This window comes from Entelurus aequoreus, linkage group LG13, assembly GCF_033978785.1.
Source record: "Entelurus aequoreus isolate RoL-2023_Sb linkage group LG13, RoL_Eaeq_v1.1, whole genome shotgun sequence".
NCBI lineage: Eukaryota > Metazoa > Chordata > Actinopteri > Syngnathiformes > Syngnathidae > Entelurus > Entelurus aequoreus.
The window spans coordinates 5,659,881-5,675,337 of NC_084743.1; the positions used below are offsets into that span (position 1 = coordinate 5,659,881).

Consider the following 15,457-nt stretch of genomic DNA (forward strand, 5'->3'; position numbering starts at 1 on the left):
TATTTCAGCTCGCATGTCATCAAAGCCACTCTGGAGTACCTCAGCAAGTGTCACAGTGCCAACCACAAGTCACTGGTGGCCATTCTGTCAAAAAGTCCAGTAAGATATCTTCTCTAATCATCTCACAATCATTCCACCTTCTTTATGTCAACTCGACCTTTTGTCTTGGTCCTCGTCAGATGTCCATTCAGAAGATCCTGCTGGCAGTGTGTGAGAAGGCCGCCGGGACCACCAACGCTTACGAACGCCACCGTATCCTCCTGATGTATCACCTCTTTGTGCACCTGCTGCTCAGGGAGGTGAAGGACGGACTGGGAGGAGCCTGGGCCTTCGTCCTCAGAGACGTCATCTACACGCTCATCCATTTTATCAACAGCCGGCTGGTGCACGCCGACGCACGCAGGTTGGTGGTGAGATCCTTCCTTGGACCAATCCCAGTTGTTGAACTATTTCATTCCCACAAAGTAATTTTAGTCCAAAACATGCATCAAATGAAATTCGAGTTTGGATAAAATAGTAAAAAAAAAAAGTAGTTGGAGTGCAAACCCCAAAAGCAGTGAAGTTGTCACGTTGTGTAAATGGTAAATAAAAAGAGAATACAACAAATCCTTTTCAACGTAGATTCAATAGAATAGACTGCAAAGACAAGATATTTCATGTTCACACTGAGAAACTTTGTTAGTTTTTGCAAATATTCGCTCATTTGGAGTTTGATGCCTGCAACATGTTTCAAAAAAGCTGGCACAAGTGGCAAAATCAATCAATCAATCAATCAATGTTTATTTATATAGCCCTAAATCACAAGTGTCTCAAAGGGCTGTACAAGCCACAACGACATCCTCGGTACAGAGCCCACATACGGGCAAGGAAAACTCACCCCAGTGGGACGTCGGTGAATGACTATGAGAAACCTTGGAGAGGACCGCATATGTGGGTAACCCCCCCCCCTCTAGGGGAGACCGAAAGCAATGGATGTCGAGTGGGTCTGACATAACATTGTGAAAGTCCAGTCCACAGTGGATCCAACACATCAGCGAGAGTCCAGTCCACAGCGGGGCCAACAGGAAACCATCCCGAGCGGAGACGGGTCAGCAGCGCAGAGATGTCCCCAACCGATGCACAGGCTAGTGGTCCACCCGGGGTCCCGGCTCTGGACAGCCAGCACTTCATCCATGGCCACCGGACCTATGCAACTCCCCCTCGCAAGGGACAGGGGAGAAGAGGAGAGAAGAAAAGAAACGGCAGATCAACTGGTCTAAAAAAGGGGGGTCTATTTAAAGGCTAGAGTATACAAATGAGTTTTAAGATGGGACTTAAATGCTTCTACTGAGGTAGCATCTCTAACTGTTACCGGGAGGGCATTCCAGAGTACTGGAGCCCGAATAGAAAACGCTCTATAGCCCGCAGACTTTTTTTTGGCTCTGGGAATCACTAATAAGCCGGAGTTCTTTGAACGCAGATTTCTTGCCGGGACATATGGTACAATACAATCGGCGAGATAGGCAGGAGCTAAACCGTGTAGTATTTTATACGTAAGTAGTAAAACCTTAAAGTCGCATCTTAAGTGCACAGGAAGCCAGTGCAAGTGAGCCAGTATAGGCATAATATGATCAAACTTTCTTGTTTTTGTCAAAAGCCTTGCAGCCGCATTTTGTACCAACTGTAATCTTTTAATGCTAGACATAGGGAGACCCGAAAATAAAACGTTACAGTAATCGAGACGAGACGTAACGAACGCATGAATAATGATCTCAGCGTCGCTAGTGGACAAGATGGAACGAATTTTAGCGATATTACGGAGATGAAAGAAGGCCGTTTTAGTAACACTCTTAATGTGTGACTCAAACCAGAGAGTTGGGTGGAAGATAATACCCAGATTCTTTACCGAGTCTCCTTGTTTAATTGTTTGGTTGTCAAATGTTAAGGTGGTATTATTAAATAGATGTCGGTGTCTAGCAGGACCGATAATCAGCATTTCCGATTTCTTAGCGTTGAGTTGCAAAAAGTTAGCGGACATCCATTGTTTAATTTCATTAAGACACGCCTCCAGCTGACTACAGTCCGGCGTGTTGGTCAGCTTTAGGGGCATGTAGAGTTGAGTGTCATCAGCATAACAGTGAAAGCTAACACCGTACTTGCGTATGATGTCACCTAGCGGCAGCATGTAAATACTAAAGAGTGCAGGGCCAAGAACCGAACCCTGGGGAACTCCGCACGTTACCTTGACATAGTCCGAGGTCACATTGTTATGGGAGACGCACTGCATCCTGTCAGTAAGATAAGAGTTAAACCAAGACAAGGCTAAGTCTGACATACCAATACGTGTTTTGATACGCTCTAATAAAATATTATGATCAACAGTATGGAAAGCGGCGCTAAGATGAAGAAGCAGCAACATAGATGACGCATCAGAATCCATCGTTAGCAATAGATCATTAGTCATTTTTGCGAGGGCTGTCTCCGTAGAGTGATTTGCCCTGAAACCGGATTGAAAAGGTTCACAGAGATTGTTAGTCACTAAGTGTTCATTTAGCTGCTGTGCAACAATTTTTTCGAGAATTTTGGAAATAAACGGAAGGTGGGAGACCGGTTGGTAGTTTACCATGAGGTCAGGATTGAGGTTAGGTCTTTTGAGCAGAGGATGAATAACCGCTTTTTTGAATGCTAGGGGAACAGTGCCGGAGGAAAGTGATAAGTTTATAATATTTAACACTGATGGACCTAATAATACAAACAGTTCCTTGATAAGTTTCCCAGGAAGTGGGTCAAGTAAACATGTTGTTTGTTTTATCCCACTTACACGCTGTAATAATTCCTCTAATGTTATTTCATCAAAAATAGAGAAACTATTTTGGAGGGCAGTGTCCGTCGTATATACAGTCGTATTTGTGTTAATAGAGCCCAGTTGTAGCTGGGATGCGTTGTCTTTAATCTCCTTTCTAATGAGTTCAATTTTCTTATTAAAGAAATTCATCAAATCATCTGCCGAGTGGGTGGAGCTACTGGGAGGAGTCCCTTGTTGGGTTAGCGATGCTACTGTACTAAACAGAAATTTAGGATCGTTTTTGTTGAGGCGGATGAGATTTGAGTAGTATTTAGCTTTAGCTAAGGTAAGCATGCGTTTATAAGTTATTAAACTATCACTCCATGCTTGATGGAAAACCTCAAGTTTAGTCGCGCGCCATTTGCGTTCCAGTTTTCTACATGATAATTTATGAGCTCTAATTTCTTCTGTAAACCATGGGGTGCGCCTTTTAGGGGCCCTTTTTTGCTTTAGCGGTGCTATACTATCAATAATTTCGCGCAAGGCATCGTCAAAGTTGTTAACACATGCACTCACGGGACATTACATTCACTATTCATTAGCATATTTGACATTTTGTTCCAGATCATTCCAGTTGGATGAGGTCTCCAACCGAAGCCTGTCGTTGTGCTGTGACCTCCTGACCTCTGTGTGCCAGGCTGCCCTGCAGTTCTGTGACGACGCTCTAGACTGCCACCTGCAGGTCATTGTTGGGACTCTCACAGCACAGGTGACCAGCCAGCCAGCCATCTCACAACAGGTACGTGTTAAGATGGAATCCTCCAACATATCAAAGGTGTATCTTAAGTGCTGTCTGGTCTCCTGTCTCCCTTAAGGTGCTCAGTCTGCTGCATCTTCTTGTCTCATGTCTCCCTCAAGGTGCTCAGTCTGCTGCATCTTCTTGTCTCATGTCTCCCTCAAGGTGCTAAGTCTGCTGCATCTTCTTGTCTCATGTCTCCCTCAAGGTGCTCAGTCTGCTGCATCTTCTTGTCTCATGTCTCCCTCAAGGTGCTCAGTCTGCTGCATCTTCTTGTCTCATGTCTCCCTCAAGGTGCTCAGTCTGCTGCATCTTCTTGTCTCATGTCTCCCTCAAGGTGCTCAGTCTGCTGCATCTTCTTGTCTCATGTCTCCCTCAAGATGCTCAGTCTGCTGCATCTTCTTGTCTCATGTGTCCCTCAAGATGCTCAGTCTGCTGCATCTTCTTGTCTCATGTCTCCCTCAAGGTGCTCAGTCTGCTGCATCTTCTTGTCTCATGTCTCCCTCAAGATGCTCAGTCTGCTGCATCTTCTTGTCTCATGTCTCCCTCAAGATGCTCAGTCTGCTGCATCTTCTTGTCTCATGTCTCCCTCAAGGTGCTCAGTCTGCTGCATCTTCTTGTCTCATGTCTCCCTCAAGGTGCTCAGTCTGCTCCATCTTCTTGTCTCATGTCTCCCTCAAGATGCTCAGTCTGCTGCATCTTCTTGTCTCATGTCTCCCTCAAGGTGCTCAGTCTGCTGCATCTTCTTGTCTCATGTCTCCCTCAAGGTGCTCAGTCTGCTGCATCTTCTTGTCTCCTGTCTCCCTCAAGGTGCTCAGTCTGCTGCATCTTCTTGTCTCATGTCTCCCTCAAGGTGCTCAGTCTGCTGCATCTTCTTGTCTCCTGTCTCCCTCAAGATGCTCAGTCTGCTGCATCTTCTTGTCTCATGTCTCCCTCAAGATGCTCAGTCTGCTGCATCTTCTTGTCTCATGTCTCCCTCAAGATGCTCAGTCTGCTGCATCTTCTTGTCTCATGTCTCCCTCAAGGTGCTCAGTCTGCTGCATCTTCTTGTCTCATGTCTCCCTCAAGGTGCTCAGTCTGCTGCATCTTCTTGTCGTCCACAATCGAGAGAAACTGAAAGCCGCCATCTGCAAGTTGGAGCCTTTCCCGGACCTCCCTGAATTCCAAGAGCTCCGCTCTGTCCAGAACCTTCTCAAATACAACGGGGGCACCTTCACCTTGAGACAGGTAAGGTGCAACCACATGAGCTTATTGCCTTTATCTGCAAGCAACTTGACTAGAATAGAATAGAAAGTACTTTATTGATCCCTGGGGGAAATTCAGCACCACAGTTCGCTCACAATAGACAATAAACATTTAGGTATTTTTTTACATGTGAATAATATACTGTAAATACAGTCTATTATACAGTATTATTCACATGTGAATAATATAAATACAGTCTATTATACAGCATTATTCACATGTGAATAATATAAATACAGTCTATTATACAGCATTATTTACATGTGAATAATATAAATACAGTCTATTATACAGCATTATTCACATGTGAATAATATAAATACAGTCTATTATACAGCATTATTTACATGTGAATAATATAAATACAGTCTACTATACAGCATTATTCACACGTGAATAACATAAATACAGTCTATTATACAGCTTATTCACATGTGAATAATATAAATACAGTCTATTATACAGCATTATTCACATGTGAATAATATAAATACAGTCTATTATACAGTATTATTCACATGTGAATAATATAAATACAGTCTATTATACAGCATTATTCACATGTGAATAATATAAATACAGTCTATTATACAGCATTATTCACATGTGAATAACATAAATACAGTCTATTATAGAGCTTTATTCACATGTGAATAACATAAATACAGTCTATTATACAGCATTATTCACATGTGAATAATATAAATACAGTCTACTATACAGCATTATTTACATGTGAATAACATAAATACAGTCTATTATACAGCATTATTCACATGTGAATAACATAAATACAGTCTATTATACAGAATTATTCACATGTGAATAACATAAATACAGTCTATTATACAGCATTATTCACATGTGAATAACATAAATACAGTCTATTATACAGTATTATTCACATGTGAATAATATAAATACAGTCTATTATACAGCATTATTCACATGTGAATAACATAAATACAGTCTATTATACAGCATTATTCACATGTGAATAACATAAATACAGTCTATTATACAGAATTATTCACATGTGAATAACATAAATACAGTCTATTATACAGCATTATTCACATGTGAATAACATAAATACAGTCTATTATACAGTATTATTCACATGGGAATAATATAAATACAGTCTATTATACAGCATTATTCACATGTGAATAACATAAATACAGTCTATTATACAGCATTATTCACATGTGAATAATATAAATACATTATACATGTGAAGATGCGCCGTTCATACACACGTCATTCATAATCATCATCAAACATGTAGCATTATCACTGGAGGACTGGGTACTTAACATGTGATACAGTAGCAGACAAGAAGACATGCGAATCGCTAAGATAGCGGCTAAGCTAGCTTGAAACAGCAGAAGAAATAAGTGCTTAGTAAAGTTTAAGAAAAGTAATGTAGGTGGAAATTAAGCAGATATTAACAGGAAATAGAAAGGACAAAATAACGATGTCTGTTGCCGTGTAGCGCCCAGGGACGGGCGATACCAAGGGTAATATCAGTATATGATTGATATTTTTATTTATTACCAAATCATTTGTTTGTCCATGTTTACAAAGTCAGGGAATTATTGACTGGACACAAACCAGAGGATTTGAAAGAGTGATGGAAGGTAGTTTGGTTGAGTTATTGTGTACTGTTGACTTAGTTTTGATCAAACATTTATTTGTCGTACAAGAGATGAGGGAACTCATTTTATTAATGTGTTGAAATGATAACACTCTCAATGGAACAACCACAAAGATTTACAGTTAATACGTGATCAAGATTAGCACGCCTCCGGTTAATACGTGATCAAGATTAGCACGCCTCCGGTTAATACGTGATCAAGATTAGCACGCCTCCGGTTAATACTTGATCAAGATTAGCACGCCTCCGGTTAATACTTGATCAAGATTAGCACGCCTCCGGTTAATACTTGATCAAGATTGGCACGCCTCCGGTTAATACTTGATCAAGATTAGCACGCCTCCGGTTAATACTTGATCAAGATTAGCACGCCTCCGGTTAATACTTGATCAAGATTGGCACGCCTCCGGTTAATACTTGATCAAGATTAGCACGCCTCCGGTTAATACTTGATCAAGATTAGCACGCCTCCGACCTCAAATTTCCACCTAATGCAAAACGGCCGCGGACTAACAGTCTCCGTTTTTATTCAAGTCAGTGTGTACATTTCCAGCGTAAAATGTACGCAGAGTTTCTATTTTGGTCGTTTTTAAACACTGTAATGTGTGCCGTGGGTTACACTTGAATTGTTATTGCGACATCTGGTGGACACATTTAGAACAGCAGATTCTTTTATTTGAAGAAATGTAGCCTGTTTTTCAGGCATGTGATTTTTCCATCTATAGTTGAAAATCTGTCTTTTTTTATCGCTGTAAAAATATAAAAAAGTATTTTCCATTTTTCTTCGTTTTTTCCGACCTACAATGTGTGTAAAATCTTGATACGTCTCTTTGCCATACCTGCCAACAACTACGGTTTTCTCGTAATGACTATGGTTTTTGATCATCCAGTGGTAAAAACTACGGTTTTCCATTAAAAATTGAGAACTTAAAAATGGAAACTACGTAGCAGGCAGAGGACAACATATGAATGATATGAAACATCAATGATGATTGGACAGTAGCTGACATTTTGTTCATTTTTTTCTACTCTTTATATTTGGACATGAAATAGTTGAATCATTTTGAAACATAAACAACAATATATTTCATGCTATAAATCACAAGTAGCTATTCAGATAAAGGTAGTCAGCTAATACACTAAACATTGTTTGGACTCTTTAGGATTTTTGAGTTTAGAGCAGTTAGAAGTGGAAGAGACAGAAATTGGCTATAAAGTCCCAGGCAGAATCCACTAAAGCAGAAACAAAAAGGAAAATACAATCTGCTCAGAAATTTGCCATGAAGGCTCAAGTCAGAGCCATCAAAGCAAAAATGCCAAAGTAATGTGTAAATAATGTCAATAAGTAGATGAACCATCGGTGGCTGTGAAGTGAACACTAGTAAGGTTGTAAATACTGTATAGAGTAGGCTAACCCATGTGGTTCCTGTGGATGCGAACACAATTACTGTAGTGACTAAATAACATAGTGACTGAAACAGACAAAGTAATGTGCAAATCATGTCAATAAGTAGATGAACCATCTGTGCCTGTGAAGTGAACACTAGTAAGGTTGTAAATACTGTATAGATTAGGCTAACCCATGTGGTTCCTGTGGATGCGAACACAATTACTGTTGTGACTAAATAACATCGTGACTGAAACAGACAAAGTAATGTGTAAATAATGTCAATAAGTAGATGAACCATCTGTGGCTGTGAAGTGAACACTAGTAAGGTTGTAAATACTGTATAGAGTAGGCTAACCCATGTGGTTCCTGTGGATGCGAACACAATTACTGTAGTGACTAAATAACATCGTGACTGAAACAGACATAGTGATTCATTTGGATGAATGGTGTATGTATTTATCTAAACTCTGTTGATAATTCTTCAATCCTTTAAACACTATAAAAAATCTTTAAATGGTGCTTTTTTGGGGGTAATTTTTCCATGTTAAATTGCTGAAAAACCAGGAGCTTATCACAATTAATGCTAAGTGATCAAAATAAGAGGATTAAAAAAAAAATCACACATTCATTCCACCTGGCTGGGCACCTGTCTTTCTCATTAAGTTCAAATCACAAGCCTGTATTTTTATATTTAGCAAACTGATCTTGCGGGCCGGATTAAACCTGTTCACGGGCCGTAAGTTTGACACCCCTGACCTGGAGGTAGTTTGGCTGAGTTTGCTCTCAGTGCTGCTGGAGTGAACGCCAAGTGCCGAAGCGCAAAGACGCGGGCGTGACTTATGTACCGTAACACGGCACCGTTGGATTTGATGTGAATGGGTGCCAGATAATAATAATACCGTAATTTCCGGACTATAAGCCGCACCTGACTATAAGCCGCACCAGCTAATTTTAGGGGAAAATACAGATTGCTCCATATATAAGCCGCACCCGACTATAAGCCGCAGGGTTTTGATGTGTAATTAGCGTAGTATATAGGGGTTCCTGCTACCACGGAGGGGATTGTCGGGACAGAGATGACTGTTTGGGAACGCAAAGCGTCCCATTTATTAACAATAAATCTTTCAATCATTCAATCAAACTTTCACATCTTTGACATGGCGAACAGCATTCGTGCAGAGTACAAATAATACAACGGTGCAAAGTAATACAAAGTGCTCGCCTGTACGTTATCAAAATAACCAGCCTAATAATAATAATCATTGTGTCATCGTCTTCCTCCTGCGTACTAAAACCACCGAAATCCTCTTCGTCGGTGTCGGAGAAGAACAGGCCGTAAATAAGCCGCACCCTTGTATAAGCCGCAGGGACCAGAACGAGGGGGAAAAGTAGCGGCTTATAGTCCGGAAATTACGGTAATAGATTTATTTGTAAAAGCACTTTACATTGAACAAACAACCTCAAAGTGCTACAGTGCATTTCAAAAACAACAACGCTAGAACCACAAATAGCTGCCCCCAACAAGTAAAATGAATAGTAAACAAAATAAAAACTAGAACAGCCTAATAGCTAGAACTAGCACACATATATATCTAAAAAAGGCTTTTTTAAAAAGAAGGGTTTTTAACTTTTTTTTTTTTTTAAAAAGCATCCACTGTCTGTGGTGCCCTCAGGTGGTCAGGGAGAGCCTTCCACAGACTGGATCGGTACCATATTTTGCACACGTCACTAAACAGCACCAGTCTGAAACGGTTGTTTTACGCAAACGTACAGGAGATATCCCACTTCCTGTCTGTGACATCGCCGGACTCCTTACCCCTGACCAGACTGGAAGGACTGAGGCAACTGACCCAAAAACTGCACGAGAACAAGGAGCAGATCCGAGAGCTCCTGAAGGAATGTCACGGTAGGACAGCAGCCGCCGCTCCTCCTCTTCTTCATTCATCCAACATGGCCGCCCTCCACTTCTTAGCCGAGCCCACCGGCAGCATGCTGCTCCAGCTGGTCCTCAAGCTGCTGCAGCTCTGCAAGCTGGCGGCCAACCACCCTGCAGGAAGTGACATCCTAGGTAGGCCTTTCCTTTCCTGGGTGTCAGGCGCCACACCTTCAACTCTGTCTCGTCCTCCAGAGGCGGCGGGGAGTTGTCTGGGAGAATTGGGCCCTGTGGATTTCTCCACCATCGCGTTGCTCCACGGCAGAGACCCCCTCTACGAGAAGGCCGCGTCCGTCTTCCCGTCCAGCGAGCCGCAGCGTGTCTACATCGTCCTGGACTGCATGAACGAGGCCCTGGTTCACCAGCGGTGAGGACGTCTTCGGTGCCAGGAGAGCTGCTGACTAACACTTGTTCTGTGGGACAGCATGGAGGTGAGGCAGGCTGCAGCTCAGTCGGTGAAGAACATCCTGGCCACTGAGTCCGGACTCAGCTTCTGGGAGGACTACAAACACAGCAGAGACCCCATGCTGGCCTACCTCAACCCCTTTCGCAAAGCCAAGAAGCAGGTACCGTATGTCCTGTCGCCAACTGAGAGCACAACACATTGAAACAACGTTAAGAAGGTGTTGAATTAGGTCCTGATGTTAAACGTAACATTGAAACAACGTTAAGAAGGTGTTGAATTAGGTCCTGATGTTAAACGTAACATTGAAACAACGTTAAGGTGTTGAATTAGGTCCTGATGTTAAACGTAACATTGAAACAACGTTATGAAGGTGTTGAATTAGGTCCTGATGTTAAACGTAACATTGAAACAACGTTAAGAAGGTGTTGAATTAGGTCCCGATGTTAAACGTAACATTGAAGCAACGTTAAGAAGGTGTTGAATTAGGACTTCATGTTAAACGTAACATTGAAACAACGTTAAGAAGGTGTTGAATTAGGTCCTGATGTTAAACGTAACATTGAAACAACGTTATAAAGGTGTTGAATTAGGTCCTGATGTTAAACGTAACATTGAAACAACGTTATGAAGGTGTTGAATTAGGTCCTGATGTTAAACGTAACATTGAAACAACGTTAAGAAGGTGTTGAATTAGGACTTCATGTTAAACGTAACATTGAAACAACGTTAAGAAGGTGTTGAATTAGGTCCTGATGTTAAACGTAACATTGAAACAACGTTAAGAAGGTGTTGAATTAGGACTTCATGTTAAACGTAACATTGAAACAACGTTAAGAAGGTGTTGAATTAGGTCCTGATGTTAAACGTAACATTGAAACAACGTTAAGAAGGTGTTGAATTAGGTCCTGATGTTAAACGTAACATTGAAACAACGTTAAGGTGTTGAATTAGGTCCTGATGTTAAACGTAACATTGAAACAACGTTATGAAGGTGTTGAATTAGGTCCTGATGTTAAACGTAACATTGAAACAACGTTAAGAAGGTGTTGAATTAGGTCCTGATGTTAAACGTAACATTGAAGCAACGTTAAGAAGGTGTTGAATTAGGACTTCATGTTAAACGTAACATTGAAACAACGTTAAGAAGGTGTTGAATTAGGTCCTGATGTTAAACGTAACATTGAAACAACGTTATAAAGGTGTTGAATTAGGTCCTGATGTTAAACGTAACATTGAAACAACGTTATGAAGGTGTTGAATTAGGTCCTGATGTTAAACGTAACATTGAAACAACGTTATGAAGGTGTTGAATTAGGTCCTGATATTAAACGTAACATTGAAACAACGTTAAGAAGGTGTTGAATTAGGTCCTGACGTTAAACGTAACATTGAAACAACGTTATGAAGGTGTTGAATTAGGTCCTGATATTAAACGTAACATTGAAACAACGTTAAGAAGGTGTTGAATTAGGTCCTGACGTTAAACGTAACATTGAAACAACGTTAAGAAGGTGTTGAATTAGGTCCTGATGTTAAACGTAACATTGAAACAACGTTAAGAAGGTGTTGAATTAGGTCCTGATGTTAAACGTAACATTGAAACAACGTTAAGAAGGTGTTGAATTAGGTCCTGATGTTAAACGTAACATTGAAACAACGTTAAGAAGGTGTTGAATTAGGACTTCATGTTAAACGTAACATTGAAACAACGTTAAGAAGGTGTTGAATTAGGTCCTGATGTTAAACGTAACATTGAAACAACGTTAAGAAGGTGTTGAATTAGGTCCTGATGTTAAACGTAACATTGAAACAACGTTATGAAGGTGTTGAATTAGGTCCTGATGTTAAACGTAACATTGAAACAACGTTATGAAGGTGTTGAATTAGGTCCTGATGTTAAACGTAACATTGAAACAACGTTAAGAAGGTGTTGAATTAGGTCCTGATGTTAAACGTAACATTGAAACAACGTTAAGAAGGTGTTGAATTAGGACTTCATGTTAAACGTAACATTGAAACAACGTTAAGAAGGTGTTGAATTAGGTCCTGATGTTAAACGTAACATTGAAACAACGTTATAAAGGTGTTGAATTAGGTCCTGATGTTAAACGTAACATTGAAACAACGTTATGAAGGTGTTGAATTAGGTCCTGATATTAAACGTAACATTGAAACAACGTTAAGAAGGTGTTGAATTAGGTCCTGACGTTAAACGTAACATTGAAACAACGTTAAGAAGGTGTTGAATTAGGTCCTGATGTTAAACGTAACATTGAAACAACGTTAAGAAGGTGTTGAATTAGGTCCTGATGTTAAACGTAACATTGAAACAACGTTAAGAAGGTGTTGAATTAGGTCCTGATGTTAAACGTAACATTGAAACAACGTTAAGAAGGTGTTGAATTAGGTCCTGATGTTAAACGTAACATTGAAACAACGTTAAGAAGGTGTTGAATTAGGTCCTGATGTTAAACGTAGCATTGAAACAACGTTAAGAAGGTGTTGAATTAGGTCCTGGTGTTAAACGTAACATTGAAACAACGTTAAGAAGGTGTTGAATTAGGTCCTGATGTTAAACGTAACATTGAAACAACGTTAAGAAGGTGTTGAATTAGGTCCTGATGTTAAAGGCCTACTGAAATGAATTTTTTTTATTTAAACGGGGATAGCAGATCTATTCTATGTGTCATACTTGATCATTTCGCGATATTGCCATATTTTTGCTGAAAGGATTTAGTATAGAACAACGACGATAAAGATTGCAACTTTTGGTATCTGATAAAAAAAAGGCTTGCACCTACCGGAAGTAGCGTGACGTAGTCAGTTGAACATATACGCAAAGTTCCCTATTGTTTACAATGATGGCCGCATGAAGTGAGAGAGATTCGGACCGAGAAAGCGACAATTTCCCCATTAATTTGAGCGAGGATGAAAGATTTGTGGATGAGTAAAGTGCAAGTGAAGGACTAGTGGGGAGTTGAAGCTATTCAGATAGGGAAGATGCTGTGAGAGCCGGGGGTGACCTGATATTCAGCTGGGAATGACTACAACAGTAAATAAACACAAGACATATATATACTCTATTAGCCACAACACAACCAGGCTTATATTTAATATGCCACAAATTAATCCTGCATAAAAACACCTGCGTGTTTGTTATGCTAGCTCCTAGCTCCTCTGCTAGCTCCTAGCTCCATAGAACACGCCAATACAATTCAAACACCTGATCAACACACACAATCACTCAGCCCAAAAGACCGTTTACCTAACCCAAGGTTCATAAAGCTTATATATTTTTAAAAAGTTACGTACGTGACGCGCACATACGGTCAAGTTATCGAATGTTTAGCAGCCAAGGCTGCATACTCACGGTACCTGATATTCAGCTGGGAATGACTACAACAGTAAATAAACACAAGACATATATATACTCTATTAGCCACAACACAACCAGGCTTATATTTAATATGCCACAAATTAATCCTGCATAATAACACCTGCGTGTTTGTTATGCTAGCTCCTAGCTCCTCTGCTAGCTCCTAGCTCCATAGAACACGCCAATACAATTCAAACACATGATCAACACACACAATCACTCAGCCCAAAAGACCGTTCACCTAACCCAAGGTTCATAAAGCTTATATATTTTAAAAAAGTTACGTACATACGCAAAAAAAAGCCAAAGCTGCATACTCACAGTAGCACGTCTGCGTCTTTGTCATCCAAATCAAAGTAATCCTGGTAAGAGTCTGTGTTGTCCCAGTTCTCTACAGGCGTCTGTGTATCCAAATCAAAAGTCCTCCTGGTTAGAGTCTCTGTTATCCGAGTTCTTCCATCTTGACTGCATCTTTCGGGAATGTAAACAAAGAAGCGCCGGCTGTGTACTGTTGTGGCTGACTACGTTCGAAAAATACGTCCATTTCGCACCGACAACTTTCTTCTTTGCTTGCTTGGCTTCCTTCTCCATAATGCAATGAACATGATTGAAACAGATTCACGAACACAGATGTCCAGAATACTGTGGAATTATGAAATGAAAACAGAGCCTTTTCGTATCGGCTTCAATGTGGAAGGCATACCCGTGTTCGTCGGGCTACGTCACGCGCATACGTCATCCTCAGAGGCGTTTCGAACCGGAAGTTTAGCGGCAAATTTAAAATGTCACTTTATAAGTTAACCCGGCCGTATTGGCATGTGTTATAATGTTAAGATTTCATCATTGATATATAAACTATCAGACTGCGTGGTCGGTAGTAGTGGGTTTCAGTAGGCCTTTAAACGTAACATTGAAACAACGTTAAGAAGGTGTTGAATTAGGTCCTGACGTTAAACGTAACATTGAAACAACGTTAAGAAGGTGTTGAATTAGGTCCTGATGTTAAACGTAACATTGAAACAACGTTATGAAGGTGTTGAATTAGGTCCTGATGTTAAACGTAGCATTGAAACAACGTTAAGAAGGTGTTGAATTAGGTCCTGATGTTAAACGTAACATTGAAACAACGTTAAGAAGGTGTTGAATTAGGTCCTGGTGTTAAACGTAACATTGAAACAACGTTAAGAAGGTGTTGAATTAGGTCCTGATGTTAAACGTAACATTGAAACAACGTTAAGGTGTTGAATTAGGTCCTGATGTTAAACGTAACATTGAAACAACGTTATGAAGGTGTTGAATTAGGTCCTGATGTTAAACGTAACATTGAAACAACGTTAAGAAGGTGTTGAATTAGGTCCTGATGTTAAACGTAACATTGAAACAACGTTAAGAAGGTGTTGAATTAGGACTTCATGTTAAACGTAACATTGAAACAACGTTAAGAAGGTGTTGAATTAGGTCCTGATGTTAAACGTAACATTGAAACAACGTTAAGAAGGTGTTGAATTAGGACTTCATGTTAAACGTAACATTGAAACAACGTTAAGAAGGTGTTGAATTAGGTCCTGATGTTAAACGTAACATTGAAACAACGTTAAGAAGGTGTTGAATTAGGTCCTGATGTTAAACGTAACATTGACCAGCCAGCACTGAATGTTCCTCTAATTAGGCGGCAGCTGTGAGTGCGGAGGAGAGCTCGAAGGCCAGGGAGCAACTGGACAACCAGAACTTGTGGATCCCACAGATGGGCCAGCACCAAGTCTGGCTCAAGTCTCTGTGCGCCGCCCTGCTGGACAGTGGCGGTACTAAGCAGGAGGCTCTTCTCCTGGCACGACCTTTATGTCTGGTGAGCAGCCTGAACACCGACTTCACTTAGTGGAATGCTCATCA

General features: G+C 40.6%; 1 protein-coding gene across 5 annotated transcripts in view; it reads left to right on the top strand.

Annotated features, from left to right (window-relative positions):
• The window catches only part of atm (ATM serine/threonine kinase), a 103,488-nt gene that overhangs the window by 41,273 nt on the left and 46,758 nt on the right, over nt 1-15,457 (top strand). For 3 of the 5 annotated variants that reach the window (XR_009828239.1, XM_062067315.1, XM_062067314.1), the window contains exons 28-36: nt 1-99; nt 180-403; nt 3,389-3,563; nt 4,629-4,787; nt 9,626-9,758; nt 9,825-9,920; nt 9,981-10,152; nt 10,210-10,351; nt 15,237-15,413. The exon at nt 1-99 is cut by the window's left edge and continues 28 nt beyond it. Coding sequence is in view for 3 of the 5 variants with exons in the window: in XM_062067315.1 (XP_061923299.1) it covers nt 1-99; nt 180-403; nt 3,389-3,563; nt 4,629-4,787; nt 9,626-9,758; nt 9,825-9,920; nt 9,981-10,152; nt 10,210-10,351; nt 15,237-15,413 (1,377 nt within the window). In the remaining 2 variants the exon portion in view is untranslated. Of the gene's footprint in view, nt 100-179; nt 404-3,388; nt 3,564-3,639; nt 3,764-4,585; nt 4,788-9,625; nt 9,759-9,824; nt 9,921-9,980; nt 10,153-10,209; nt 10,352-15,236; nt 15,414-15,457 lie in introns of those variants that run through there. The other 2 variants (XR_009828240.1, XM_062067316.1) reach the window with 2 other exon arrangements.